A 27,797-nucleotide genomic window follows, 5' to 3' on the forward strand; every position below is an offset into this window, starting at 1 on the left:
CATCCCTGATCCCCAGTACAGAAAGAATCACCCTTTCAGGTCTGGGTGGGGGACAGAGAGGTTGGGGACCGAAGGGCGGGCCCGCCTGCGAGGCTGAGGCCCACGAGTTCAGCTGGGTCGCTGCGGGACAGAGCTCCCCAGAAAAGGAGGAGGAGCCCGTGACCCTCCAGCCCCGCGTCCCCGGCTTACAGCCTTGGAAAGTGAAGCCCACGGGGAAGCGGCAGAAGGGGGGGCCTCGGCTTCGTCCCGAGTCCCCCCTCCCAGACCCAGCCGGCCCAATTCACACTTCCGAGTACGAGCGGCCGCTGCGTGCCCCTCTCTGGGTCTCAGCTTCCCCATCAGGACACAGGGCAGGGCGTGATTTTCAAGTACTTTGCAGCTGGAACAGAGGTTGGGGTTAGGGTTTGGGGCTTTCTCCTCTGACCGCGTCCCCACCCCTCCGCAGGCCTCAGTTTTCCCATCGGCCAAAACCGGGAGAAGACAAGTGATTTCCAAGTCTCTCCCACCTCGGTCCTTCTAGGAATTTGGACAACGGGTGGAGGGGCCACGCTGGGGTCGCTGTCCGGGTCTTGGGTTGGAAACATCGCTCCCTCGCTGGCTGGCGGATCCCAGGCAGGGTCCGTGCCCTCTGTGGGCCTCAGTTTCCCCAGCCTCCCCGCAGGCGCCGGGACGCCCAGGGCCCGGGTCCCAGGGGCGCAGCCCCCCGCGGCTGCGCGCTGGGCCGGGCGGATGACATCACCGGGCCGGGGGCGGGGAGGGAGCGGGAGGGAGCGGGAGGGAGCGGGACGGAGGGGAGGGCCTCCTCCGCGCCAGGCGCAGCGCCCGGTCGGGCTCGGTCGGGCGACCGCGGCCATGACGCAGGGTCCGGGCGGGCGCACGCCCCCCGCGCCCCCCGCGCCCCCGGAGCCCGAGGCGCCCACCACCTTCTGCGCGCTGCTGCCGCGCATGCCGCAGTGGAAGTTCGCTGCCCCCGCGGGCTTCCTGGGCCGGGGCCCCGCGGCAGCTCGGGCGGCCGGGGGCGCGGGGGCCGCCGACTCCCAGCCCGAGCCGGCCGGCCCGGCCAGCGTCCCTGCGCTGGCGGCCGCGGTCCTGGGCGCCTGCGAGCCGCGCTGCGCCGCGCCCTGTCCGCTGCCGGCGCTCAGCCGCTGCCGGGCCGCCGGGGGCAGGGGCCCGCGGGGCGCGCGGGGGGCGGCCGGGCTCGCGGACGCCAGCGCCGACGAGTGGATCCGCAAAGGGAGCTTCATCCACAAGCCGGCGCACGGCTGGCTGCACCCAGACGCCAGGGTCCTGGGGCCCGGGGTCTCCTACATCGTGCGGGTGAGTGCGCCGGCCGGGATCCCGCGGACCACACCTCCCCCGGACCCCAGCTGGGGGCGCCCCTCCCCCACTTCCCACTCTTGGACCCTCGGACCCCTCTGCCCCCTCGTCCCTCCTCTCCCTGCCACCCCGGACCCCCACCTCCAGCCGGCTCTGCGCCGGCCGCCCCCAACCGGGAGGCTCCGGGCTCGGTGTTCCCACGGCGTCACGTGGGGAGGGGCGGGGCGAGGGAGGCAGGTGGGTGGGGGGACACGCATGCGCAGGGTGAACGCGCTCCCGCTCCGTTGGCGCCCGCTTGCGTAGGGTGAACGCGCTCCCTTTGGCGCCGGGAGGGGGGGGGGGTCTGCGGAGCGCGGTCGCGGGTGGTCGCGTCCTACCGCCGGAGCCCGTTCAAAGCTCTTTCTCGGACGGCGGAATCGGAACCTGCAGAGACCTTGGCCCAGGTGGGGGGCCCGGGGAAGGGGTATCCGGACCCGGCCGCGCCCAGCCAGACCGCAGTGGGACTAGGGGACTCGCGCTGCGGTGTAAAGAGAGGGGCCCTCTTTTATCCCGGTGCTTTACTGGGAACCTTGCAAACGCACGGAACAGCCCCTGTGTACCTGCACCTACGACGGTCAACATTTTCGCCTCTCCACTCAAAATACCTATCCTGGCGTGTAGTTTTCCACGAAGCAGAAGGAAGTAAGCGGCCGAGTGTGACGCTTGCTGTGAGATGTCCCGCACGCGTCTCCCTAGATAGCCGTCCTCCTGCACACGCACAGCTCGTTGTTACGTCTGGGAAATTACCAGAGATCCCGAAGTGTCATCAAACTGGTAGTCATTCACACCCCGTCAGTTGGCCTTTGGGGACCAGGAGCGTGGAAGTTAATGCGATTGCATTTGGTTATCTGTCCATTCCCCTTACAACCGTGTCCAGCACCTCTCCCAGGACTGGGCTGAGTAGTGTCTCCCGCTGAATTCATGTCCGTGGGGACCCGCGAATGCAGCCTTATTTAGGAATAGGGTCTTTGTAGAAGCAATCACGTTAAGATGAGGTCATCCTGGAGGGTGGCCCTAATGTAACGGTTGGTGTGTTTATGAGAAGAGGGCATAAGGACACAGACGCACAGGGAGAAGCCACGGAGGACGGAGGCAGAGGCTGGGGTGACGCAGCCACGGTCCTGGGGGCACCAAGGGTTGCGGCTCGCCACCACCGGGAGCTGGAGGAGGCAGGAAGGACCCTCCCCTGGAGCCTGCAGACGGAGTGCGGCCCTGCCTCCACCTTGTTTTCAGACTTCTGGGCCTCCAGAACTGGGAGCATGTATGTTTCTGTTGTTGTAAGCGGCCCGGTTTGTGGTACTTTGATAGGGCCGGCCCCAGCAGAGGACTGTGCCCCTGATAGGATGGACGTTCTGGATGTCCCAGACGCTCCCTCCACGTGGGGTCCAGGTGTGCGACATCACATCCCAGGGGGGCCTGTTAGATGTGTAGAGCCTCAGGCCCAACGTGGAGTTGTTGAGGCTGTGGACCGCCCCACATTCTGGATCTGTCTCTTTTCTCACGGCGTCTTTTAACTGGGTTCTTTGCCCTTTCCCTTCCTGAGTCCTGGCAGTGGGTCCCCAGGCTTGACTGGATTCAGAAGTGACTTTGTACCAAGAGTGCCTCGTGGGTAGTGCTGCGGACTTGACAGGGGAGCTGTGTCTGCCCACTGGCTGTGAGGGCAGGCGTGTAGGGTGTTCAGAGTTCAGATGCTTGCGTTGTGGGGTGCGGGGTGTTGGGTTCTTCCAATGATCATGACATTTTTGTCAATGCAGCAGGTATTTAATGCATGCCCACCCTGCCAGGCACTGACAATCTGGTCGGAAATGGGGAAGATCTGGTGCCTGCCCTTACAGGGCTTAGATTCTAGAGGGAGACACTGACAGTAACTAACCAAGAGAACACATAAATGGAAGGTGCAGGCAGGTGCTAAAGTACGATGCAGGAATGAAACTACCAGAGTGAGAGACTGGGTGGTCACCTCAGCAGGGGCATTAAGGAGAAGGCATCTCTCGGCAGATGACATTTAAACTGAGACCTGAAGCTGTGAGGCCCCAGACACGAAATGACTTGGGAAAGAGAGTTCCAGGCAGGGGCGAAGCAAGTGCAAAGGCCCAGTGGCAGGGAATGAGTTTGGCGTGTTTGGGTAACAGCAGGAGACCTACATGGAGCTTAGAGAAGGAGAGATAAGAGATTTGCTGGCAAGTTTGGCTGTAGATGGTTTTAAGCAGGGGTCGCAGGGTGGAGTTGGGGGTTTGAAAGGGTCTTTCTGGTGGCGCTATGGAAACGGGGTGGGAGTGGGGGCTGGAAGGGCAGCAGAGAGACCCAGGAGGGGGTGAGGGGAGAAGACCTGGACCCGGGCAACGTGAAGAGAAGGTGAAGAGAGGTGGGGACAGGGTGTGTGTTGGAGATGCAGCCCAGAGGGGTCTCCGACTGACAGATGAAGGGCCCTGACCCCGGCCGGTCGGAGGGCCCCGTGGGGTCCGAAACAGCCTCGGCCCCCCGCCGTGTTTGCCTGGGAGCCTCTCTCCGCCCGCCTACATCACAGAGCCAAGTAGCGCCTTTTGGTTTACAGAGCGGCATGAGGTTAAGGCAGGGGGCAGGCATCCCTCAGGTCACACCGGGATTGGCTGGTCTGAGCAGGACTCTTTCACACTAGGACCCTGGGACTGCAGAAGAGGATGTATGGTTCCCATTTTGTAAGTTGGGAAACTGAGGCGCAGCGCGGCAGAGCGTGTCCACAGATGCGGAGTGAAAATCCAGTACCAGACCTGGAACTAAGGTCCCTCCCACAGAGCCTGAACTCACCCGTCTGTCAGATACTAGGGCAGTTGGCAGATTGACAACCCCAGAGACATCCCGTCCTGGGACCTACAGATGTGTCCCCTCACACAGCAGAGGGGACCTTGTCCGGGCCCCTGAGGCGGGGGCGACCCTGGGTGCCCTGGGGGCCCGGCGTCCTCACGAGAGGGAGGCAGAGAGCCGGGCGGACCCCGCGCTGCTGGCCGTGAGGATGAGGAGGGGCCGCGGGCCCAGGATGCGGCGCCTCTGGCAGACGGAGAAGGGGGACACGGGGCTCCCTGGGGCCCCGGGGGAACCGGCCCTGCCCACGCCCGGGTGTTAGCCAGGAGGCCCGGGTCCGACTCCTGACTCCAGAACTATAAGGGGATAAGTTTATGTTAAATTTGTAGTCTTTTATTGTAGCGACAAGAAGAAGCTAGTATTTCAGTCGGCTCACCTCCCTGACGTCACAGAACCGTCACAAAAGCCTAGAAGGATCCCTGTTTGAGATGAGAAGGCCCAGCCCCGGAGAGCAGAGATGGGAACGTGGCATCTGAGTTCCAGGTGCACCGTGTTCAGTGCCGTGTGTAGATAGGGGGGATTACCCTCACAACTCTGAGGGTTCCCACCCATTTTATGCATCAGGAAGCCGAGGCACGGCGACGTCCAGGAACCTGCCAGGAGCGCCGTCCTGGTGAGGGTCCTGGCAGCTGCGATGCCTTCAGCTGTGTCCCCACACCCTGACTCAGGGCTTGGAGGTAAAAGATGTCGATTGTCGTATGTGAGAAGAGACCCCGGGTGGACGGCGCTGCGCTTACCTCAGCGGCTTGGTGACCTCATCATGGATTCAGGCTCTTCTCTTGCGTTGGGGTGAATGGTGTCCCCGTGTTCAGGTCAACCTGGAACCTCAGAACACGGTCTTGTTTGGAAGTAGGGTCTTTGCAGATGTATGACCCGAGGATGAGGCCATGCTGGAGGAGGGTGGGCCCTGAATCGGTGACCGGTGTCCTTGCGAGCCGCGTGAGGGCCGGAGGAGGAGGCCACACGAGGGAGGCGGAGATTGGAGTGACCTGGCTACACCAGGGGCTGGACAGCGGCAAGGACCCTCCCCGGAGCCCCCGGAGAGAAGCACTCTGCACCACTTGGATGTCAGGCCTCTGGTCTCCAGACTCTGAGGGCACGTGCTTCTGTTGTTTCAGGCCGCCCAGTCTGTGGTGCCCTGATACGGCCTCCCCAGGAGGCGAATACACCACCCTTGACGTGACTTCCCTCTCGGATTAGTTCCTTTCCTGGCTGCAAAGTAGTGGCTGTGGCTCCACCTGTCCCGTCAGCGTGCAGAAAAGACCCTCTTCCCGCGGGGCCTTTTTTGAATAAGGGGACCATTCCCAGAAATCCCTAGCCAGCTTCCCCTCATGTCTCTTTGGCCAGACTTGTGTCCTGTGACTTTCCCTAAACCGAGGTCATCGCTGCCCAAAGAACTTTCTGAGATAATGGAATGTTCTAGATCTGTGCCGTCCAGTATGGTAGCTCCACGTGACCCTGAGCCATTGAAATGTGGCCGGTGTGACTCACAAACTAAATTTTAATTTTACTTAACTTTAAATTCAACTGGTCCCACGAGGCACGTGCTTACTGTGCTGGGTGGCTCGTCTAGTTTCCTTTGGTCTTTGGACCTTGTCTGAAGAGGTAGGTATCTGAGCAGAAGTGAACCTGTGATGTGGACAAGCCACAATTTGCACCAAGCTGCGGGGACTGCTAACCTTGTTTTCCTCCCACTCCTACAATTTTGACACTGCCGACCTCTCCATTCACTAGAATTTCCCCGATGAGACCTTTCTGCTTTTCGAGGTGCCCTCGCTCGTGTCCTTTCAGGAGCTCTTCCTGAATGAAGGTTTTTACAGCGTGTGCCCAACTCTGCCCGAGGGGCTGTGGGGCACAGAAAGACAGTGACCCTGCCCAGGCAGACTGACTCTGGGAGCGGAAGGGAGCTCGAGCCCAGACACATGTCAGTGAAGTGACTAGGACTCCGTGTCGCCCAGTCTTTCCTGAAGTGTGGTTCTCATATCCCGGCAATACGCAAGGAACCATGGGAGGCTGACTGAGTAGAGCTGTCCTTTAGCCGCAAATGTAGCTTATTCCTTGAAGGAAAGGGGCAGAGTGTCTCCAGGGTGGACTAGCTCAGTGGCTCGACAACATCCCTAAAGACCTAGGTCTTTCCATCTGTTTGCACTGCCATCTTCAGCATGCTGGCTTAGCCGCCCTCGTGGTCACAAAACGGTAGCCACAGCACCAGGCATCACATGTGGATGCAGTCACATGTACTGGAAGAAAAGACCATTTCTTCCCTAGTTCTCTTTTTCAGAAACTCTCCACCATTCTTCCCCACCCCCTCCCTCATTTCCCCCAAATGGCAAAATCCATTCACAGTAAGGGAAATGGGATTACCTAAGTGGCTTAAACCAATTATGAGCAGTGTGAGGTGCCCAGACATCTGGGAACTTCTTGGGCTCCACCCTGAGCTGGAAACTCTGCGAGTGGGCCCAGCAATCGACGTTTCCAGGTGATTCCAACACCCATTAATGTTTGGGAACAACCAGTTTAAGACAATTGCTTGCAATCCTGTTGGATTAACCACGACTTACTAATGCCTGGTATTTTGAAACCCTCCACCCTGAAATGAACTTGAGATACATATAACACGTACCCGCACATTCATTTCCCCTTAAAATTCGTGTGATGTAATAAAGCAACAGTGAAAAGAGAAGCTCAAGGACAACGCTTGATGGTAACCTGGGGGGTGTTCCAGGATGAAACACGTACGCTTCGTCCTGTAGGAGGAGCACCGTGATGGCAACAGGGTCCAGTGCCTTTTGAGACCCACCGTGCACGTGGCAGCCACAGACACCGTTGGAGGTGCTGTATGCAACTTGGCGTTCCAAAGTAGGGGGCGCCTCTTGGTAAAGTCTGAGCTACACAGCATAAATAACGTGTCAATACGTGTGATGGTTTTGTTAATTCCGTGGGTATTAAAACCATACTGAAAAGTGAAACATGGAATCCCCACGCGACCCGGCAATCCCGCTTCTGGGAGTGCACCTCAAACAATTCAAACCAGGGACTCAAACGGGGATTTGCACCCCCGTGTTCGCAGCAGCACACTCCCCAACAGCCAAAGACCAAAAAAAAGTGGACACACCCCAAGTGTCCATCGGTGGATGAAGGATGAACACGACGTGGTCCGTCCACACCCCGGAGGATGACCCAGCCCCAGGAAGGGAGGACGTCCTGCCACCTGCCACCACGTGGACGGACCCGGAGGTCACTGTGTGCAGTGACAGGAGCCAGACACAGAAGGACACGTCCCGCGTGACCCCACGCACAGGGGGTCCCTAGAGGAGAGACCGAGAGTCGACGCTGGGAGCCAGGGGTGCGGCAGGGGGCTGGGAGTCAGTGCTTCACGGGACAGGGTCTCAGTCTGGGGAGACGGAAAGTTCTGGAGACGGGTGGCGGGGGCGGCTGCGCGACAGTGTGAGTGCGCTGGATGCCGTTGAGCTGTGCGCTTAGAGACGGTTACGATGAGGGGCGCCGGGCTGGCTTGGTGGAGCATGCGACTCTTGACCTTGGGGCTGTGAGATCGAGCCCCACATTGGGTGCGGAGATTACTTAAAAGTAAAATCTTTAAAGAAAAAGAAATGGTGAAGGTGGCAAATCTTACGTGTTTTCTACCACAGGAAGTGAACAGAAGTTGCCTCCCATGGCTTGGGTTATGATTGAGACGAGTTAAGATTGGAGGCACGGTGGTCACACAGGGTTTCCCACATACACGAGAGCCTGCAGCCCATTCTGAGGTCCCTGGGGACCTAGGGCGGTTGGCATCAAGGGGAGACTTCCCGTGTTAGGAGCAGGGCGCCCCCGCTTTCTGAAGAGCTCACACTGGTCGTCTTGCAGGCCGTCCCTGGGTCTGTGTCTGACTGGTGTTTGCTCACGATTGGGCTCAGGTTGTGCGTTCTGGGCGAGCAGCACAGACCTGTGTCTTCCCCACTGAGCAAAGCAGGAGGCAGGGACGGGTGCCAGTCCCGATACCGGTTCTGGAAACTTGGATCGCTTGGTGTACTGGTACGAATGGCGTTCCCCCAAATTCGTGTCTGCCAGAGCCTTAGAATGTGACTTTCTTTGGAAATAGGGTCTTTGCAGACGTAATCTAGTTTAGATGACAGGATGCCGTAAATCTACACGACTGGTGTCCTAAAAGGAGAGAAGTTGGACACAGACACACATGTGACGACAGGGGCAGAGACTGGAGTGTGCCTGGCAGCCGAGGACATCCGGCCACCCCCGTCAGAAGCTGGAGGACGCAAAGCGTCAGCTCCCCTGGAGCCCTCGGCTGCAGTGTGGCCCTGCCCACACTTTGGGTTTCGATGTTTGGCCTCCAGAACTGAGAGAAAATAAATTCCTGTCGTCCTAAGCTGTCCGGATTGTGGTGCTTTGTTACGGTGGCCCCAGGACACGGACACACCGTCACACTGGTGAATTTATTTCCTTTGTAATTAGTGTCTGCGGGGATGTAGTGTGTGTATTTTTTTTTAATCCGACCTTTAAAACTTAAGGGTGACAAGCATAAAGCGTGTGAGGGCGTGTCAAGCTCATCGTGTCTGCTTGGGCACCTGTAGTGCAGCAACACCAAAGCAGATGTGCCCGCGCGTCCCCCCAGGGGCCTGCAGCCTCCCCACCCCCACCAGCATAGTTTGGTTTTGTCTGTTCTAGAACCTTTCTGGGGAGGGGGGTTGAGAGGCTGTGCAAACAGCCTGGTTCCCAACACGCTCCCACTGATTTGTCGTAGCAGAAATCGACAGCTCTTGCCTGGATGGATGCTTCCCGTTCCGGTAATGATGTTTACCTCAGTGGCCGTTAGGAAAACACTGTTGCGCATCAAACCCGAGTCTGATGGTGCAAAAGGCGGTCTCCTCTCTTCCTCATATAAGCTAAAAAAAAAAAAAAAAAAAAAGAAAGATATAATTCAGTACCATAAAATGTGCCCGCTTAAATTGTACAGTTCAGATTTTTAGTACATTTATACAGTTGTGAAACCCTCACCATGATCTAATCCCAGGACATTCCTCACCCTGAAAGGAAGCCCTGTCCCCATTAGCATTCACCCTCACTCCCCTTCCCCTCCCCCGGCCCCCACGAGCCCCCCTCCCGTCCGTGGATGAGCCTGTTCTGGACGTTTCACACACGCGGACTCACACCCCGCGTGGCCTCTCGTGTCGGGTTCCCTCCCTGAGCGTCGTGTGTTCGGGGTCCGTCCGCGGTGTGGCGGGGGCGGGCGCCTCGCTCTTGCTCGCGGCCGAGGGACGTGCGCGTGCTCGGGGGACGCGTCGTGTCGATTTGTTCGTTGATGAAAATTTGAGTCATTTCCTGCCATTTCCTTGAAAAATAAACCCGGTTATGTTTATAATTGGAATTTATTTAAAATGAAATGTTAAGTGAACAATAGTATGTGCCGTGTGGCACGACTTGAGGAGGTAGATGAGGGTGGTGGGAGCTTGGCCCCGTCCCCTTCTGGGCCTCAGTTCCCCCACTGGTAAATCACCCCTTCCCTGTGGCGTCCTGGGGTGGGCTCTGGGCTGCCCTGGTTTTGCACGTGCACAGGAGCAGGTGGGACGCAGGGCCATTGAGGGGTGTCCTGACCTTCCGCGTTAGTGTCCTGGGGCGGCTGCAACACATTAGCACAAACGAGGCAGCTTAAAACACAAGAGTGTTCTCTCCTGGTCCCGGGGCTCGGGGTCTGAGACCCAGCCGGGCAGGCTGGTTGCTTCTGAGGCCCGGAGGGAAGCACCTGTCCCGGCTCTCCCGGATTCTGGAGGTGCTGGCCTCTCGAATTCTCCACATTCCACCTCCAGCCTCACACACCTCCCTCTGCCTGTGTCTTACTGGGACACTTGTCTTGGATTTGGGGCCCATCCCATCCACAGGCTCCAGGGGTGAGCACGTGTGTCCACCTTCAGGGGGCCAGCCTCCAACACACCACGGCTGACGTCCGGTGAGTTTGTGCTTCTAGGACAGAGGTCACACTCGCTGGCAGACCCAAGGCTGAATTTGACCTCGGATCTTCTCCCACGGCCTTGTCTTTATGTTTGTTTTAATGTGTATTTATTTTTTGAGAGAAGGGGACACAGGACGAGTGGGGCAGGGGCAGAGAGAGAGGGAGACACAGAATCTGAAGCAGGCTCCAGGCTCTGAGCTGTGAGCACGGGCCTGACCCTGACCTCGAACTCACGACCTGTAAGATCATGACCTGGGCCGAAGTCAGAGGCTTAGCCCCCCAGGCACCCCTGAATTTTTACTTTTAAAGAGAAGGCAGTGGGAAGGGGCACCTGGGGGTTCAGTCGGTTAAGTGTCCGACTTCAGCTCAGCTCACGATCTCGCGGTCCGTGAGTTTGAGCCCCGCGTCGGGCTCTGTGCTCACAGCTCAGAGCCTGGCGCCTGCTCTGGCTCCAAAGTCTTGGATTTCTTGTCTCTTTAAAGAAGAGTCAGGTGTCTGGCAGCACTGGGCCCTCTGGCTATGGAATATGCAGTTTAGCCCAGTCCCCACTCCTTCCTGTTGTGCAGTGGGGAGACTCCAGAGCCTAAGGGCACGGGTTCAAACCCCGCATCTGCACCTACCAGCTTATGACTTTTACTGAGCCTCATTGGGCCTCTGTTTCCTGAGAGTGGCCATTCCACCTAACAGTGGTCATTCCAGCACGGGGACGTGAGTGCTGTCATTAAGAGAAGTAATGTGTGCAGCATGCTTGTGTGATAAGTGGGTTGTGATCCATCAGTGTGGGGGGGCTCACCTCTCTGCTGGCCTCGCCCGCCTGGCCCTGTAGGGATCTGTCCCAGGGCGGCCCCTTTGTATCCCCTCTTGTGTGAGTTCCCCCTTCCCTTCATCTAAGGAAGGGCCCGGGGGCACACTGGAGGACTTCAGCCTCACAGCTAGGGAGGGCTGGCATGAATTAGGTGAGTCTAGGGAATTAGGTGGTATGGGAATCAGAAGCTGGGCCTAGAACACCGAAACCCACCAAAGCTGTCCTCTCAGTGTGCAGATCTACTCCTCGGAGCAGGGACCATGGCAAATTCCCTTTGAGGTCCCCTGTGTGTAACACATGCCTGGCATATAGGCCGTGCCCATCCATCTGTCCATCTGTCCATCTGTCCATCGGTCTACCTGTTCATCCATCCATCCATCATCCAGCCAGCCAGCCAGCCAGCCAGCCGGCCATCTTCCCTTCCACCCATCCATTATCCATTTGTTCACTCATCCATCCATCTGTCCATCCGTCACCCTTACGTGCATCCATCCACCATCCATCCGTCACCCACCCATCCATCCATCCATCCATCCACCCACCCAAGAGAAGGTGAAACAGATCTGTTCACTTCCCTACTTAAAACTCTCCCATGCCTCCCCAGCTTGCCCAGCATGAAACCCAGACCTTCAGCGTAGCCCCAGGGCTCTGCAGCCTTCTTGCCTAGATCCTGCTATCCTTCTTAGCTCTTTGTGCTCTGCTCTAGCTACACTGGAGTGAGCCTGCAGCCTCTTCAAACTTGTTCTCACGCGTGGGCCTTGTAGTGGCCATTCCCTCTGCCTGGGTCTTTGCTTGCCTTGCCCCTTGTCTTCTGGTCACTACCTCAGGTAGCAGTCGCTGTGTAGCAAATCATCCCACAGTCTAGTGCGGGACAACAAACGTTATTTTTTTGTGGTTTTGTGGGTCAGCTTGAGCCGATCTCTGCATTCCCATGGCAGTTGGCCAGTGTCAGCTGGGATGATAGGGATGGGGACGTGTCTGTTCTCACAGAGCAGGCTGGCCTAGCAGGGTCTCAGGGACCTGGGACTAGTGAGGGGACAAGCTCCAGGGCACAAGGGCCTTTTAGGCCTTGGCTGCGTCACCTTTCCTGACATGCCATTCGTGACATGTGTCATCTTTCCTGACATACAAGGGCCTGGATAGGGGGAGGGATAGAGGGAGGGATGGGGGTGGGTAGGGACGGGGAGGCGAGGAGGGAATGGGGTGAGGGACGGCTTGTGAGCATAGTTTCAGTCTGCCAACAGCATGCGGTTTCTCCCCTGGAAACAACCACTTTACCATGCTAGAATCTGCTAGAATTACTCATCTACTCGCACTGTGTATACTCGCATGTGTGCACATCTTCCCCCTTGACCCCTTGTCCGAGGGAATCGTGACTCACCATGACCTCTATTCTGCACCTTGTTCTTGCTGTTTAATAATATACCTTGGAGATAATTTCTTGTAAGTGAACAATTCTTGTCTCTTTTTACAAATGCATACTCTTGCATTTCAAGAACGATTTGTTTGGATTTAGCAAGCATACAGGGCCCCCAGTTAAATTTAAAGTTCCAACGAATACCAATAATTTTTGGCGTAAGTATGTCCCCTGCACTATTTGGGGCATACTTACACTAAGAAATATTCATTTTTTAGTGGGAATTCCAGTTGGCCTGCAGTCATGTATTGGATCGCACAAGCCCAAATGTGTTGTTTTAGGGTGTCTCTAATTTCTTGCTGATTTGTTCAGTTCTACAGGTCCCAGCAGCAAGGGGGTGCGTGTGCAAAAGCTCTCCCTGAGGGGAGACTGAGGCAGGAGACAAAGAAGAGGGCCAGGTGTAGGGAGCCAGCCCCTGGTGCCAGCACCGGGGCGGGGGGGGGCCCAAGGGCAAAGGGAGTGGGTAAGCGCGGATCCATCGGGGCACCAAGCACCCGTCCACCTGTCTCCCTGTAGTCCTGTGCTCGGAGCCCCGTGGAGCGGGCAGAGCATGGGCCACCCCGCACAGTGACTTGTGAACACACGGGCAGTCCCTGGGCTGATGTATCTGGGGGCTAAAGTCCTAAAAATGGAGTTTCAAGGTCAAAATGTATGGGCATCTATGATTTTTAAAACATTGAGGTAAAATTGACAAAATTAACATTTTATTTTATTTAAATTTTTTTTTTCAACGTTTATTTATTTTTGGGACAGAGAGAGACAGAGCATGAACGGGGGAGGGGCAGAGAGAGAGGGAGACACAGCATCGGAAACAGGCTCCAGGCTCTGAGCCATCAGCCCAGAGCCCGACGCGGGGCTCGAACCCACGGACCGCGAGATCGTGACCTGGCTGAAGTCGGACGCTCAACCGACTGCGCCACCCAGGCGCCCCTTTATTTTATTTAAACAATTTTTAATGTTTATTTCTGAGAGGGAGAGTACAAGTGGGGGAGGGGCAGAGAGAGAGGAAGACACAGAATCTGAAGCAGGCTCCGGACTCTGAGCCTTCAGCACAGAGGCCGTCATGGGGCTCGAACTCACAAACCGCGAGATCATGGCCTGAGCTGAAGTCGGACGCTTAACTGTCTGAGCCACCCAGGCACCCCGACCATTAACCATGTTAAAGTGTACAAAGTTTAATAGTATTTAGTACATTCGCAAGGTTGTGCAACCATCACCATTATCCGGTTCCAGGACATTCCGTCACCCTAGAAGAAACCTGTCCTCATTAGCCATCGTCCCCTCCCCTCCCCTAACTGCTGGCACCTGCCAACCCTCTCTGTGTCTGTGGATTCACTTGTCTGGACGTTGCACAGACAGGGAATCACAGGACAGGTGCTGCTGCCACGTGGCCCTCAAGATGCTGTGCCACAGGCACTAGCCGGAAAGAGGCTGTGGCCCTAGTCTGGTCCCCGCTCCCCCTCCCTTGGCTGTGGTCGAAGCAGCCTGGGAGCTCTGCTGACTGTTTCTACCTCCTCTGTCCCTCTGCGTTGCCTCTTGGCGGGTCTGAACTGCCTTTCCGTGGACGTGGTGGCCTAGGCAGGGGTTGGCAAGCTTTCCCTGTAAAGGGCCAGACAGTCAATGCGCTGGGTTTCACAGGCCAGATGGTTTCCTCCCAGTCTGCTTGCAGGCCCTGTGCTGGGTTCTGGGGCTACAGTAGTGACAGGAGCATCACCATCCTGGTCTTCCTGGGCTCACACGCTAATGGAACAGGAAGGGAGAACAAGCAGCTGATGGTTAAGCCAAAGTGAGACTGAGCCTGGAGGGTCAACTTGCTTAGCATCAGGGAAGGGGGTCCTCTCTGAGGAGGTGACACTGAGCCTGGAGACGGGGAAGGAACCAGTGCACACGAAGATGGGGAAAGGGAGCAGCAGGGGCGCGGCAGGTGCAAAGGCCCTGAGGCAGCAAAGCTGGACATTGCTGAGGACGGGGCTGGAGACGAGGGTGAAGAGCTCGCTGCAGGGAGGGCTTGGATTCACTTGTCACCTGACCCAGGCTCTGCTGGGCTCGTGCTTAGGGCCTGCCTGCTAATTGCTTCTTCTCTCTTCTCTTAGTACCTGGGCTGCATCGAAGTCCTCCGCTCCATGCGCTCTCTGGATTTTAACACTCGCACCCAGGTGACCAGGTGAGCCTTTGAGACCGGCTGCTGTGGGGCCAGGGCCTCGGGGCAGCTGAGGGAGGGCTGATGTGAGGCTTTGGAGAGGTGGCAGTAGCCGCTCAGACAGTCTGCACAGCGACATTCCCTCCTGCCTCACAGCTTGGAGAACAGTGTGGCGGGACTGAGAATGGCCTTGTGGCGGGGCATAAGCTGAGTTCCAGCTCTGTCCTGCCGTCCAGTTGTCTCTGCTCCCCAGACCCCGGATTCTAATAGAAATGACACCTGCCGCCTTACCGTGTGCGAATTCCACAGGCGTGCTGGACCCGCGGGTGCCGGCTGGTGTCCAGCTAGGGCTCAGGTCAGGCCTGGAAGGGGCTAGGAGCTGGTTCTGGGTGGCACCTCCGTTGTCCCTGCTTTTTTTGGTGCGAAGCACATCGATCTCGTGATGCTCTGAGCTGCCAGGAATGAGTCATGAAGAGGCTTAGGGATCCACGTCCATTTTGTTTTTTAATGTTTTATTTATTTATTTATTTATTTATTTATTTATTTATTTATTTATTTATTTAGAGAGACGGAGACAGAGCGTGGGCGGGGGAGGGGCAGGGCTGCCAGCTGTCAGCACAGAGCCCCACGTGGGGCTCGAACGCATGGACCCCTGTGAGATCATGACCTGAGCCCGGCCACCCAGGCGTCCCAGGATCGATGTCTTTTTGCATGTGAAAACAGGCCATTCACTGTAGACATAAAAACACTCTACTGAGTTGCAATTCACACATCAAACAATTCACGCACTTAAAGTCCACAACTCGATGTGTTTTGGTTTCTTCACAGAGGTGTGCCTGTTCTGGACGTTTCCCAGACGCGGACTCACACCCCGTGTGGCCTCTCGTGTCTGGTTCCTTCCCTGAGCGTCGTGTGTCCAGGGTCTGCCCGCGGGGCGGCGGGTGCGGGTGCCTCTCGCGCCTGCTCCGGGCTGAGTGATGTGCGCGTGCGCGGTGGAGGGGTGTCCGCGTGCGGGGTGGACACGTTCGTCTGTGGACGTGCGCGTGGGCGGTGGATGTACCTGAGTGACACGTGCGTGCACGGTGGTCGCGTTTCTCTGTGGATGTGCGCATGCGCGGTGGACACACCTGAGTGATGTGCGCGTGCGCGATGGATACGTTCCTCTGTGGACCTTTGCCTGCGCGGTGGACGCATTGTTTGTCAACCTGTCAATGGACACTTGGGTGGCTTCGACCTTTTGGTGATTGTTGTGACTCGTGCTGCTGTGAACGCGCGTGCACAGGTTTTGTGTGCACGTGTGTTTTCATGTCTCCTGGGACGGGAGGTGGGGTGTCGGGCTGTGTGGTGTCTCCACATCTCGCTGTTTGAGCAGCAAGACCTTTCCCGCCGCGCCTTTTCGCCTTCGCGCCTGCCGGGTGTGAGGGCCCCGGCCACTTGGGGCCCAGCACGGTCCCTCTGACCTTCAGGGCCCGTGAAGTCCCAGTCCTCTCCGGGGCTAGCGGTTTCACAGAGGTCTGTCTCTTAGTCTGGCGAGCCCAGAGCAGAGGTCACGCTCTCATGCCACAGCTGGGGATCTTGGCTGGCCTGTGGCCGCATGACACTTGGGGTCCAGGCTGACGCCCTATGTCGTTGGCTCCCCTGAATCTCACCCCTGTGGTTTGGAGTTGGGCCATGGCCCAGGGATGTGTTGATCACTGAGAAGGAAGCCCCAGAGGGCAAGAGCTGAGGTCGGTATGTGCCTGGGTATCTGCCGGGTACAAACGGGTTGGGGGCTGAGAGCCCCCGGTCCGTGGCTCTGTTCCTCCCTCCTCTCTCCAGGTACCCGCTTCCCTCCCTCCTGTGAGCCCCTTCCCAGCTCAGGATCCAAGTACCTTCTCTGCCCATGGCTTCTGCCCCCCACACTCCCTGAGCTCCTACCCCCTCCCCAAGCCCCCCTCCGAGTTCACTAAGCCTCCTCCTACAACCCCCCACACAGGGAAGCCATCAACCGGCTCCACGAGGCAGTGCCTGGCATCCGGGGCTCCTGGAAGAAGAAGGTGGGTGACGGGCTTGTGGTCCTGGTGGGTGTGGTTGGAGCGGGGGAGGGGGGGCGCCGTGGCCTTCCTGGACCTTGCCCCAGCTGGAGCCCCTCTGCTGCCCCAGCTTTCCCAGTGCCTGGGCTCCCCACTCTGCAGGCCCAGCACTGCCCTCTGCCCTGTCCCCAGGCCCCGAACAAGGCGCTAGCCTCCATCCTGGGCAAGACCAACCTGCGCTTCGCTGGCATGAGCATCGCTGTGAGCATCTCCACCGACGGCCTCAACCTGTCCGTGCCTGCCACGCGCCAGGTGAGTGCCGCCACCCGTGTCCTCAGCCCCCAGCAGCCCCCCCGTGCAGGGCAGGTCCAGGGTCCCGTGGGCAAAGCTGGAGAGATGGCAGGTGTGGGGCTGTGTGTGAACATGTTCACCTGGAGATGTGCCGAGGCCCCGCCTGAGCCAGGAGCCGAGCTGCCCTCATGGCACTCACAGTTGGCACGAGTGCGGGGGTGGGGTGCAGGGAGGCTGCTGAACCCCCACAGTGCCCAGGACACCCCCGCCGAGATGGATCCCCCCCCCCCCATTGTCAGCAGTGCTGAGGGTGAGAGCCCTGGCCGGGAATCTTCTAGTGGAAACAATCCAGCAAAATAATATTGCACAAATAAGGGAATAATTACAAATTCTAAAAAGCATTGTGAGGCCAGGCAAGGGGGTGCTGTAGGTGTGCACAGGGCACTGTAACCTAGCAGGGGTGTCACGAAGGGCTTCCTGGAGGTGGTGATGCTGGCTCCAAGGGAGGAGGTGAGGAGAGATGTCCCAGGCATAGGTCACCCTGTGGGGAGACAGAGCTGGAGAGGTCAGTGAGGTTCGTGGTGGGGAGTTAGGACTTGTCCAGACAGCACTGTGAGCCTGGGAAGAGCGGTGATGTGGGGGCACCGCGGAGGGAGGCCAAGCAGGGCATCTGTGGAGCACCTGGTGAGGCGGCCACTGCTCCCTGGGCCCTGAAGGAACATGAGCACTGAGGACAGCAATGGGAGGTGGCAAATGGATGCAAACGAGCACGCGAATGAACACGGAAACAGGCCTGCAAGTGTGCGCCAAAAACAAGCATGCAAATGAGCAAGCAAATGCAAATGAGCATGCAAATGAGCAGGCAAATGAGCACACAGATGACGATGCCCGGGCGCTGGTGCCAGAACAGAGCCTCCGGCTCTTCCCTCCTGTGTCTCCTCCAAGCCTCCATGGCTGCATTGGCTGTGCCAGATTAGTGCGCCGTCCGCGGTGTGTGTCTGGGCGGACGCGCGGGCCAGAGCACCAGGCGTGAGGGCGCAAAGATGGGCTTGAGTGTGTGTGACTGCATGTGTGAGCATCTGTGTGTAGGAGGGCGTGTCCGTGTGTCTGTGCACAGCTGCGGGCATTTCTGTGCATCTGTGCACATCTGTGGGCTGTCCGTGTGTCTGTGCACGTCTGCGGGCATGTCCGTGCGTCTGTGTCTGGGTGTCAGAAGTATGCACGTGTGAGGGTGGTGGGCGTTCCCCATCCAGCTGCTCTCCTGGTCACCCTGGTACCCATTCTGACTCCAGCCCTTTCCTGGTCGCTTCTCTGTGGCCCTGGCCTGGTGAGCCTGCCCCCTTCCCCGGCCCCAGGACTGTGGCCCCCCATGACTGTGTCTCTCTCCCGCCAGGTCATTGCCAACCACCACATGCAGTCTATCTCCTTTGCGTCGGGAGGTGACACGGTAAGGCCAGGGACTGGGGGGGTAGACTTCTGGTCCTGTCTGTCCCCTACGGCCCCATGCCCATCCACCCCTGCCCCCTTACCAGGCCGGGGTGGCCCCGGCAGGTCCAGCCCTCCCACTTGTCCTCTCTCTCCCCCAGGACATGACTGATTATGTGGCCTACGTAGCCAAGGATCCCATCAACCAGAGAGGTGAGGTCCCAGTGGGGGCGGGCGGGGGCCCTGTGGGCTGCTGTGCCAGGGGGCCGAGGCTACGCTGATGCTACGTGACCGTGACCCTCTGCAGCCTGCCACATCCTGGAGTGCTGTGAGGGCCTCGCCCAGAGCATCATCAGCACCGTGGGCCAAGCCTTCGAGCTGCGCTTCAAACAGTACCTGCACAGCCCCCCCAGGGTGGTCCTGCCCCCGGAAAGGTACCAGGCCACGTCCTCCACGTCTTCCCAGAGACATCGTGCCACCTGACCAAGGCCAGACGCGCAGTCCCTGCGCTCACCATCTCCACCCCGGGTGTGGGCCTTCGCTTTGTCCCTCCTCCCCTCTCCGCTCCCAGTGGGCACGCGGCTCCACACCCTCCTCTGTAAAAGCCGGGTGAAAACAGCCCGCGCCCGGGCTGAGGCGAGGATTAGGGGAGCCAGTCAGCGGCTGTGGTCATCACCAGCCTGGACGGGTGTGGCCAGCGCTTCTGCAAAAGGGCCAGTCGGTGTGTTCAGCTTCCTGGGCCAGAACACCTGCCTCAGCCATTGTAGCAAGAGCGGCTGGGGACCATACGTGAAAGGATCAAAGGGCTGCCTGCCAGCAAAAGTGTATTTAAAGGCGCTAAATTCGGAATTTCATGTAATCTTCACGTGTCACCAAATATCGTTCTTTGGATGTTCTCCTAATCGCTTAAAAGTTTTGTGGTTTAAGAGAGTAGGAAGCATTCTTGGCTCCTAGGCTGCGCGCGTGCAGGCGGGGGCCAGACTTGCTGAGCCCCGCTTTTAGCTACTTAGTAGCTCACTGGGTGGAAACTTGCCAGACTAAGTGACGGACAGGTGAACGTGTTAGACGTACAAACGTGCTCGCGTTAAGGAATAGGGAGCGTCTGCAGGAGTACGTGCTGCCGTGCGCTTCTCCTCCGTTCAGCCCCTCACCAGCATGCCTGCGCCACACGGGCTCACGTGTCCATCGTGTCCGCTCGCGGGGCCCTCCTCTGCTGCCTGCACCCTCGTGCCTGATAAACACTGATAACAGCCTCCCCCGTCTGGCTGTCAGGAACCGCAGTCGCCTGATCAATTTCTACAGGGGCCCTTGCAGGGCCAGATGGTGCTGAGGGCACTCCCATCCTGCCAGACCGGCACCCTGTGTGTGCTGCCTGGTGGGGGTGGGGTGGGCAGAGGCGGGCGCAAGGGAGTGGAGACCAGCTGTAGTTTCTAGAAGGCACTGGAAAGAGTGTGAGGTCCCATCTTACAGAGGAGGAAAGCGCACTGGCCCAGAGCAGGAAGGGGCTCAGCCCGGCCCACCGAGCAAAGCTCCAGCCACGCAGCCTTGGCGTCCTGGCAGGAGCTCCCTCTCTCTCTGCCCCTGAGACCTGAGGTCCCTGCCTGTGCTCCTTCTTGCTGTCTGTCCCCAGGCTGACCAGGCCCGAGGAGTCGGCCTGGGGGGACGAGGAGGAAACGGAACACAATTACTACAACAGCATCCCAGGGAAGGAGCCGCCCCTGGGTGGGCTGGTGGACTCCAGGCTCGCCCTAACTCAACCCTGTGCCGTCGGCGCCCTCGGCCAGGTCAGCCTCTGTGGCCCTCATGGGGGAGGGATGGTGGGAGGTCATCTCTAGGCACTGGCTCCTTGGGCCTGACCCTGGCTTCTCCTTCTGCTCCCCTTCTCCTTGACCCTAGGGGAGGGTATCTCATGCTTCCCTGCCCCTCCTTTCCCTCCTTCCTGCCCCAAATTGCACAGATGGGTCTGGCCCTACTCCAGATGTGACTCCCACCCTCAGATAACTGATTAGAGAATTCTATTGGCAGTTTAATCAGGGCCACGAGACGAGACAGGTTTCCAGGGGAGGTAATGAGAATGTACAACAGGGAGACTGACTTTGTGGTCGGAGGACTTCCACAGGGAAGCAGTGTTTGGGCTGGGCCCTGACGGGTGAATAGGAGTTGCCCGGGAGAGCAGTGCAGGGAAGGGCATCCAGGTGAAGGGAACGGCATGCAGCAGCCAGGGCCTGGGGGCAGGGTTGGCAGGGTGCAGAGCTTCCCTCTTAGCATGTGACTCAGGTCTCCAGCCGTGCAGGAGGGCAGGGTGTTGGATGGTGGGGTGTTGGGCTGGGAAGGTCCAGCCCTCCGGGAGGGCGGGGTGCTGGGCTGGGAAAGGGCTTGCATGTGGCAGAAGGACCCCTCACTCTCTTTTTCAGGGCGTATCGCCTGCTCGAAGGGACACCCGCAGTCTGCCGTGGGACCTGGGCCCCTCAGGTAACAGCAGATGCCCTGGAGGCTCAGGGAGGCCCCCGCCCTCCCCCCCCAGTTCCTCTCTTCTGCCCCACTTCACTTTCACCCGCGAGATGTTGTGCGCCCCCCACACTCTTAGTTGGTTTGTCTTTCTTCTGTACAGACTAGGTTCATTGCATTTTGGGAGGGACACAGCATTCGCGTGGTTCAAAATGCCAGAGCACAGAAAGGCCTTCAGTGAGAAGTCATGGTGTCACCCTGGCCCCGTCTGCCTATCCACCTCCCCAGTCAGGCCACCACTGTCAGTACCAGTTTCCGTTATCTTTCCAGTATTTTCCACGGACGTTCAAGCGCATTCCAATCCATGTACTATGTCTTTCGCTCCCGCCTAGCTTTTCCCATGTAGCAATCCACCTGAAGTTCCTTCCGCATCAGCACGCGCCCCGTGCCCGTTCTTGTTCGCACTGCCCGCGACCCCCCCCGCGCAGAGGGTCTCTTTTATCTCGCCTGCACTTGACTCACGGACACTTGGGTAGACTCCAGGTGCTTGCTGTGGCGTCTGCGGTGTGACGAAGGGCCACGGATGTTCGTCATTCCGCTGGTTCTGGTCTCCACACGGTCCGGTCCCCTGAGGGCCGCTCCTTGTTCTCTTGTGATGGAAATCACGCGTGTCCCCACCGCCCGGCACTTCAGGCTTTGGCTTTCACGAATCGACTGCGTGTTCGGCCCACGAGCACTTTGCCCTGCTACACAGAATGCGAAGTGACGTAAGGCTGGCACCCCCTTGGCCCTCCGCTCCCAGTCGGGGCGCTCAGCCCCCCGGCTCCTCTGTGTCTCCTCTCGGGCTCGGTAAGAACAGGCACCCGCAGACATGGTGACTCTCCAGGCGTGCTGTGGGCGTCTTGGTCGCTTTGAGGTTCTGCAGCGTCAGCCTCCTGGAGCTGGCTTGCCTACGTAGCCCCTACTGGTGGGCACCGAGGGTCCCCCCCACACACACGGTGTGCAGCCCCGTGTTTCTCCTGTGGGTGCCGAGCCGTGAGGCTGCTGACATCAGAGCCTGTTAGTCACGTTACTGGAGGCCGCTAAGCTGCTCTCTGAAGCGAGGGTGCCCGTCGGTTCGCCCACCAGCCTGCTGTAGTCGCCTGTCCCCTCACAGCCTAACATCTGTGCTGGGCTTTTTTTTTTTTTAGATCTTCCCAGATAATCTGGGCACTTCGCTGCCAAGCATCAGAACCCTCGTCGACTGCCAGCACCCAGTGGTTAAAGAACCAGGTGCCAAGCTATAACGTGGCCCTTGTGTGCTGTTTGTCTGGGACATGGGCTGCTCACCCATGACTTCCAGGGTTCATAGGCACTTCCCAGCCCTGAGCCTTTGCACACACTGTTAAGGCTTCTTTTTACACCTTTCCCAATTCTCTAGCCAAGAACTCCTTCCAATACATCGATGCCCCAGCTCCCGTGTCTGGGGATTCTCTCCGTCCGGATTCTACAACCTGAGTTTCTTCCCTCTTCCCTGGCCCTGGCCATGAAAGGCTGGGAGAATCCTTGCCTCCTCCAGGCAGACTGGGAAGCCTGCACTGAAACCCCTCTGCCCCCATCAGCCATCCAGGCCTGGCACATGGTCAGCACTCATATTGAATCATATCTGTTTGCCAGACGCTGTTCTACAGTTTTGGTCCTCACCCCGCTTATGAAGGAGACTCCTATTCTCCCTGTTTTACAGAGGAAGAGAGTTAGGCACAGAGAGGGTGGCGAACTTTCCCCTGTCCACAGAGGGCAGGTGGAGCTGGCCTGGGAGCCCAATGCCCATGAGGTTAAGGATGTAGTTGGCATACCATGGGGATTGCAAACAGTAGGGCCCTTGGGCTGGATTTGGCCACGCAGTGTGCCAAAATCATTATTTCTCTGCCAAGGATTAAAAGTGGGGACGTCTGGAAATGAAGAGGCAGTTCTGAGAAAAATACGCACAAATGCCCTTTGAACCTGGGAAAAGCTCAGCCTTGCTCAAAATAAGAGAAACGGGAAGTAAGGTCCCCCAGATGCCATTTACCTGGGAACCTGTCAGACCAGCAAAAACCCAACACCCTGGGAGGGGTGAGGGCAGGGGAATGGGGCAGAGGCAAAGTGGTCAGGATCCAGCAGAATCTGAATGGGGCACCGAGTGGACCCAAGTGAGAAATCCCTCCAAGGACAATTTTTACTGTGGTTGTGGCTTTTGAACCATGCAAATGCGTCACACGCTTACAATTCAGCTTGAAAAGAAAGGAAATCCTACAATAGGACAGAAACAGAAACACATGACCTATGTGTCATGTGGATAGCGTAATTACAGGGGGGACAGTTCGTTGTTAGTAATTTTTACATGGGGACATTTAACAGAAACATGGGGGTTTCTGCCACCGTCCTGCCTAGTGGCAGTGGCCCCGCCCCGAGAGTGGCCCTCTGGTGCCCCACAGCCCCTGGTTGGACATTTATGGGTTTTCACTCCAGACGGCTTTGCAAGAGGGTGTGAAGTTTCCATCCGGCAGGGAGGCGGGCTTGGGCGGGGCTCCCCCAGCTGCCCCCTCCACTCCTCCTACCCTCCCCAGGCCCACCAGGGGATGGCTACGTGCAGGCTGATGCACGGGGCCCCAGAGACTATGAGGACCACCTGTACGTCAACACGCAGGGTCTGGATGCCCCAGAGCCACTGCAGCCGGAGGACAGCCCCAAGAAGGACCTGTTCGACATGCGTATGTAGGGGCAGGCCAGCCTGAGGGGGGAGGCCATGCCCCTAGCAACCTGTAGTCTGATGGGGGAGGCCCAGCCCTCTCCAGTTGGGACTTTGCGAAGTGGTGAGGGTGGGGTGGGAAGTGTTTCCTACAGGACTCCCTAGTGTGATAGGGGAGGCTCTGGTGGCCTCCCCCACCCCCCTCCCCGGGGCTCTTCGGTCTGTTGGGAGTCAGCCAGCCTCCTCTCTATAGGGGTCCCTAGTCTGAGGGGAGGGGCCTAGTTCATGCCTGGAAAGAGTGGCTAGTATGATGGGGGAGGCTCAGGCCCCTCTTCTCCATGATACTCCTTAGTCTCTTGGGGGCGGGGGTAGCTCCTTACCCCTGGGTCTCCCAGTCTGACAAGGGGATTTTAGCTCCCTCCTCAGGTGACTCTGTGGCTCAAGGCAGTAGGCCCAAGCCCCTTCCACTGGGAATCCCAGCCTGGTGGGGGAGGGAACCTTGAGGGGACCCCAGTCTAATGAGGGAGGCCGAACCACATATTGATGGAGTGAACACTTGATTCCTTTCTTCCCTCTGTGATGCCCCAGCCTGAGGGGGTGGTCAGTCTAACGGGGGAAGTTTGCGATCCAAACAGCGTCATTATCTGCAACCACGCCGATGTCGTGGTCATCCACAGGCATGGTCATCTCCCTTCCTCGGGACGCCTCCCTAGTGGGAGTGCCCCAGGAAGCTGGCTGGAAATTTCTTCCTTCACAAAGTCTGCCAAGCCCCCTTCCCCACCATCTGACAACTGGAGAGTGTGCATGTGAGCGGGGGGCAGAGAGAGAGGGAGGCAGAGAATCCTAAGCAGGTTCCGTGCCGTCACCCAGGCCCCCCCAACTGGATTTCTTATCGCAATAGGACATGGGCTGATAGTGCCCACTGTGCAGCAGTTGCCAGACTAAAGGCGTGGCCCCCGCTGCCTCCCCACAGCAGTCCTCACCCGGGAAAGGAGCTGCTCCAGTGTGGGGGCTTCTGAGGCCAGTGGTCCCCCGGGGGAATCAGGCGGCCCAGCAACTCTGGCCAGGCTTCCATTGAAAATTCTGGGTCCGTCTCTGATTCGTGCGGTCACACGTCCTGGTGGCTGGAGGCTGGGTTGGCTGCGCCCAGACCGTGGAAGGAGTCAGGGAGGAGGGATTCCCAAGGGCGAGAAAGTGGAAGGCATGTGGGAGTGCGGGGGTCAGCGCTGGGATTCTGCCTTCCAGGGTGTCTGATCTATACTGCTCCACAGCTCCACATCCAACTTTACAGTGAGGAGACAGGCTCAGAGAGGGCGAGTGGCTTGTCCAGTGTCACACTGGTGCTTGCTGGAAGCCTCAGAAAACCCCTGCAGATCATAGGAAGCTTTTCTGTGAACGTCTGTAAGAGAAAGGGATGCCTGCCGCCTGCCACCGAGATGCAGTGTCGTATTAGAGGGGCTGGCGATGTCACCAGGCAATTAGTGAAACAGGCATAAACATTGGAGAGGAAGAAACGCTGACCTCATTTGCATAGATTTAACCAAATCCGTGAAAATATACTGCATAACTAATAGAACCCATTAGAGGGGCAGGAAGGTGACTGGTGACCAGGTTGGCACCACACAGAGCACACACACACCCACTCAGCGCACGGCCAGTGACGTACTGTGGCCTTAGGGCAAGGTCTGAGGCACCCTAGGTGCTCAGTGTTGCTCAGGTCCTGGGTGGGGGGTAACCACCTGGAGCTTTTTCCTCCCAGCCCAGGCCACCCCCCTCCGCTTTCCAGCAGGAGGCAGCTGCCAACCCCGCCTCCTGCACTTCATCTTCGCCTCCAGGACCCTTCGAGGACGCTCTGAAGCTGCACGAGTGCTCTGCGGGGGCGGGGGCGGCGGTAGCGCCCCTTCCCTTGGAGGACCAGTGGCCCAGCCCCCCCACCCGCCGGGCCCCCATCGCCCCCACGGAGGAGCAGCTGCGGCAGGAGCCCTGGTACCATGGCCAGATGAGCCGAAGGGCCGCAGAGAAGCTGCTTCGAGCCGACGGGGACTTCCTGGTGCGCGACAGCGTCACCAATCCCGGGCAGTACGTCCTCACAGGCATGCACGCGGGGCAGCCCAAGCACCTGCTACTTGTGGACCCTGAGGGCGTGGTAAGGTGGCACCCGGGGGCCGGAGGCGGGGCCTGAGAGCGGAGGGGCGGGGCCGCAGGGGGCGGGGCCGGGGCCGGGGCCGGGGCCGGGAGCATGGCCCGTTGGACGGCCTTAGCACCTTTAGGTTTAACAAAGTAGTTTGAGGGTTACAAAGCAGATTCTGTTTCCGTTTACCACGTAACTTAGAATTACAAAGTATTTTCCCGTTTAAGAAGAATTTTAGGGTTTACAAGGGAGTTCCCAGTCTATACGGCGTTTTAGGGGTTACAAAACCTTTTCTAGCCTCGAGGCCTTTCAGGGGTTACAAAGTGCTGTATTTGATCAATTATAAGATGCGCTTTTGCCCCTACAGTCTGTCATCACTATGCGTCTTTTTTTTTTTTGATATATTTATTTATTTTATTTTTTATTTTTTAAAATTTACATCCAAGTTAGTTAGCATTTAGTATGACAATGATTTCAGGAGTAGATTCCTTGGTGCCCCTTACCCATTTAGCTCATCCCCCCTCCCATACCCCCTCCTGTAACTCTCAGTTTGTTCTCCATATTTATGGGTCTCTTGTTTTGTCCCCCCACCCCGTTTTTACATTATCTTTGTCTCATGTCATCACTGTGTGTCTTACAAAGAAGGATGTCTTTGAGTGTTTTTTTTTTTTAATAATGTATTTCAAGCCTCATAAACATGTCAATTTGCAAGGAGTTCTAGGGTCTACAAGTTAGTAAATTTCTTCATGATGCACACTTTCCTTTCATCTATTTATTAACAATTTCTTAATGTTTATTTATTTTTGAGAGAGAGACAGACTGCAAGCCAGGGAGGGGCAGTGAGAGAGGGAGACACAGAATCTGAAGCAGGCTCCAGGCTCTGAGCTGTCAGCACAGAGCCCGACCCGGGGCTCAAACTCACAAACTGCGAGATCATGAGCTGAGCCGAAGCCGGTCGCCCAGGCGCCCCAAAGTTTATTTATTTTTGAGAAGCAGGGGAGAGAGAACAATTGAGGGGGGGGGGGAAGCACAGAGAGAGGGAGACAGAGAATCCCAAGCAGGTTCCAGGCTCCGAACTGTCAGCATAGACTCCAATGTGGGGCTCGAACCCATGGACCACGAGAACATGACCTGAGCCAAAGTCAGATGCTTAACCAACTGAGCCCCCAGCCACCCCTCTCTCATTTTTTTTGAAGAGACTAAGCTTAGTTCCTTTTTCAAATTCAAGTTTTATTTTTTTTTAATTTTTTTTTTTAATTTTTTTTTTTCAACGTTTATTTATTTTTGGGACAGAGAGAGACAGAGCATGAACGGGGGAGGGGCAGAGAGAGGGAGACACAGAATCGGAAACAGGCTCCAGGCTCTGAGCCATCAGCCCAGAGCCCGACGCGGGGCTCGAACTCCCGGACCGCGAGATCGTGACCTGGCTGAAGTCGGACGCTTAACCGACTGCGCCACCCAGGCGCCCCTCAAGTTTTATTTTTTGACATCAAGTATTTACTGAAATTCTAGTTAGTTCACATGTATAGTAAAATTGGCTTCAGGAGTGTAATTCAGTGATTCATAACACATGCAACATCCAGTGCTCATCACAATAAATGCCCTCCTTAGTGCCCATCACCCGTCTAGCCCACGCCCACTCACCTCCCTCTCTCAGCCCTCCGTTTGTTCTCTATCATTGAGTCTCTTGTGGTTTGCTTCCCTCTACCCCCCCACCCCCTTTCCCTACGTTCATCTGTTTTGACGTCTTTGAATCCTGCGTGGTTTTTAACCATCAGCTGTGTCTTTGAACTGCATCAAAGACACATCTGCAAAGACACTTTCTCCAAATAAGTTCCTGTCCACAGCTTCCAGGGTTTGGGACACGGACATGACTTTTTGGGGACCACCAAAAAGGGGTCTGTTGGGGACCACAGAACCCTGGTGGTTTTGGGGCCCGTGTGCATACCTTACTCTGGAATCTTGAGTCTGATTCTGTGGTTGAAGTCCTGGAAGCTTCTGACGCGGCAGCTCTCAGACTGGAGCGTGCATCGGACCCACGGGGCGGGCTCCTGAGGTTGCGGATTCCCAGTCAGCAGGCCTCTCCAGCTCCCGGTGCTGCTGACGCTGAGGCCTCTGGCCCCACAGGTGCGGACGAAGGATGTGCTCTTTGAGAGCATCAGCCACCTGATCGACTACCACCTGCAGAATGGGCAACCCATCGTGGCGGCCGAAAGCGAGCTGCATCTGCGCGGCGTGGTCAAACGCGAGCCCTGA

At 57.7% G+C, this 27,797-nt stretch overlaps 1 protein-coding gene across 2 annotated transcripts; it reads left to right on the top strand.

Annotated features, from left to right (window-relative positions):
• Nucleotides 1-852: 852 nt before the first annotated feature.
• SHC2 (SHC adaptor protein 2) lies at nt 853-27,797 on the top strand. 2 transcript variants are annotated; one of them, XM_047100862.1, is made up of 12 exons: nt 853-1,317; nt 14,478-14,548; nt 16,500-16,560; nt 16,729-16,848; nt 18,221-18,274; nt 18,414-18,465; nt 18,560-18,686; nt 19,883-20,036; nt 20,667-20,730; nt 23,289-23,432; nt 25,246-25,556; nt 27,669-27,797. In XM_047100862.1, the coding sequence occupies exons 1-12, from the start codon at nt 853-855 to the stop codon at nt 27,795-27,797; spliced, it is 1,752 nt and encodes a 583-aa protein (XP_046956818.1). The 2 variants fall into 2 exon arrangements, with proteins under 2 accessions (XP_046956818.1, XP_046956819.1); XM_047100863.1 differs by lacking the exon at nt 23,289-23,432.

This window comes from Lynx rufus, unplaced genomic scaffold, assembly GCF_022079265.1.
Source record: "Lynx rufus isolate CCGP_SWC_20201006 ecotype Redwood Valley unplaced genomic scaffold, mLynRuf1.p SCAF_53, whole genome shotgun sequence".
Lineage (NCBI taxonomy): Eukaryota > Metazoa > Chordata > Mammalia > Carnivora > Felidae > Lynx > Lynx rufus.

Excerpts from the sequence above, each read along its gene's own strand:
- SHC2 (XM_047100862.1), top strand. The coding sequence starts at position 853 with ATGACGCAGGGTCCGGGCGGGCGCACGCCCCCCGCGCCCCCCGCGCCC. Across the intron at positions 14,549-16,499 it reads ACTCGCACCCAGGTGACCAG|GGAAGCCATCAACCGGCTCC; the intron begins GTGAGCCTTTGA and ends CCCCCCACACAG. Across the intron at positions 16,561-16,728 it reads GGGGCTCCTGGAAGAAGAAG|GCCCCGAACAAGGCGCTAGC; the intron begins GTGGGTGACGGG and ends CCCTGTCCCCAG.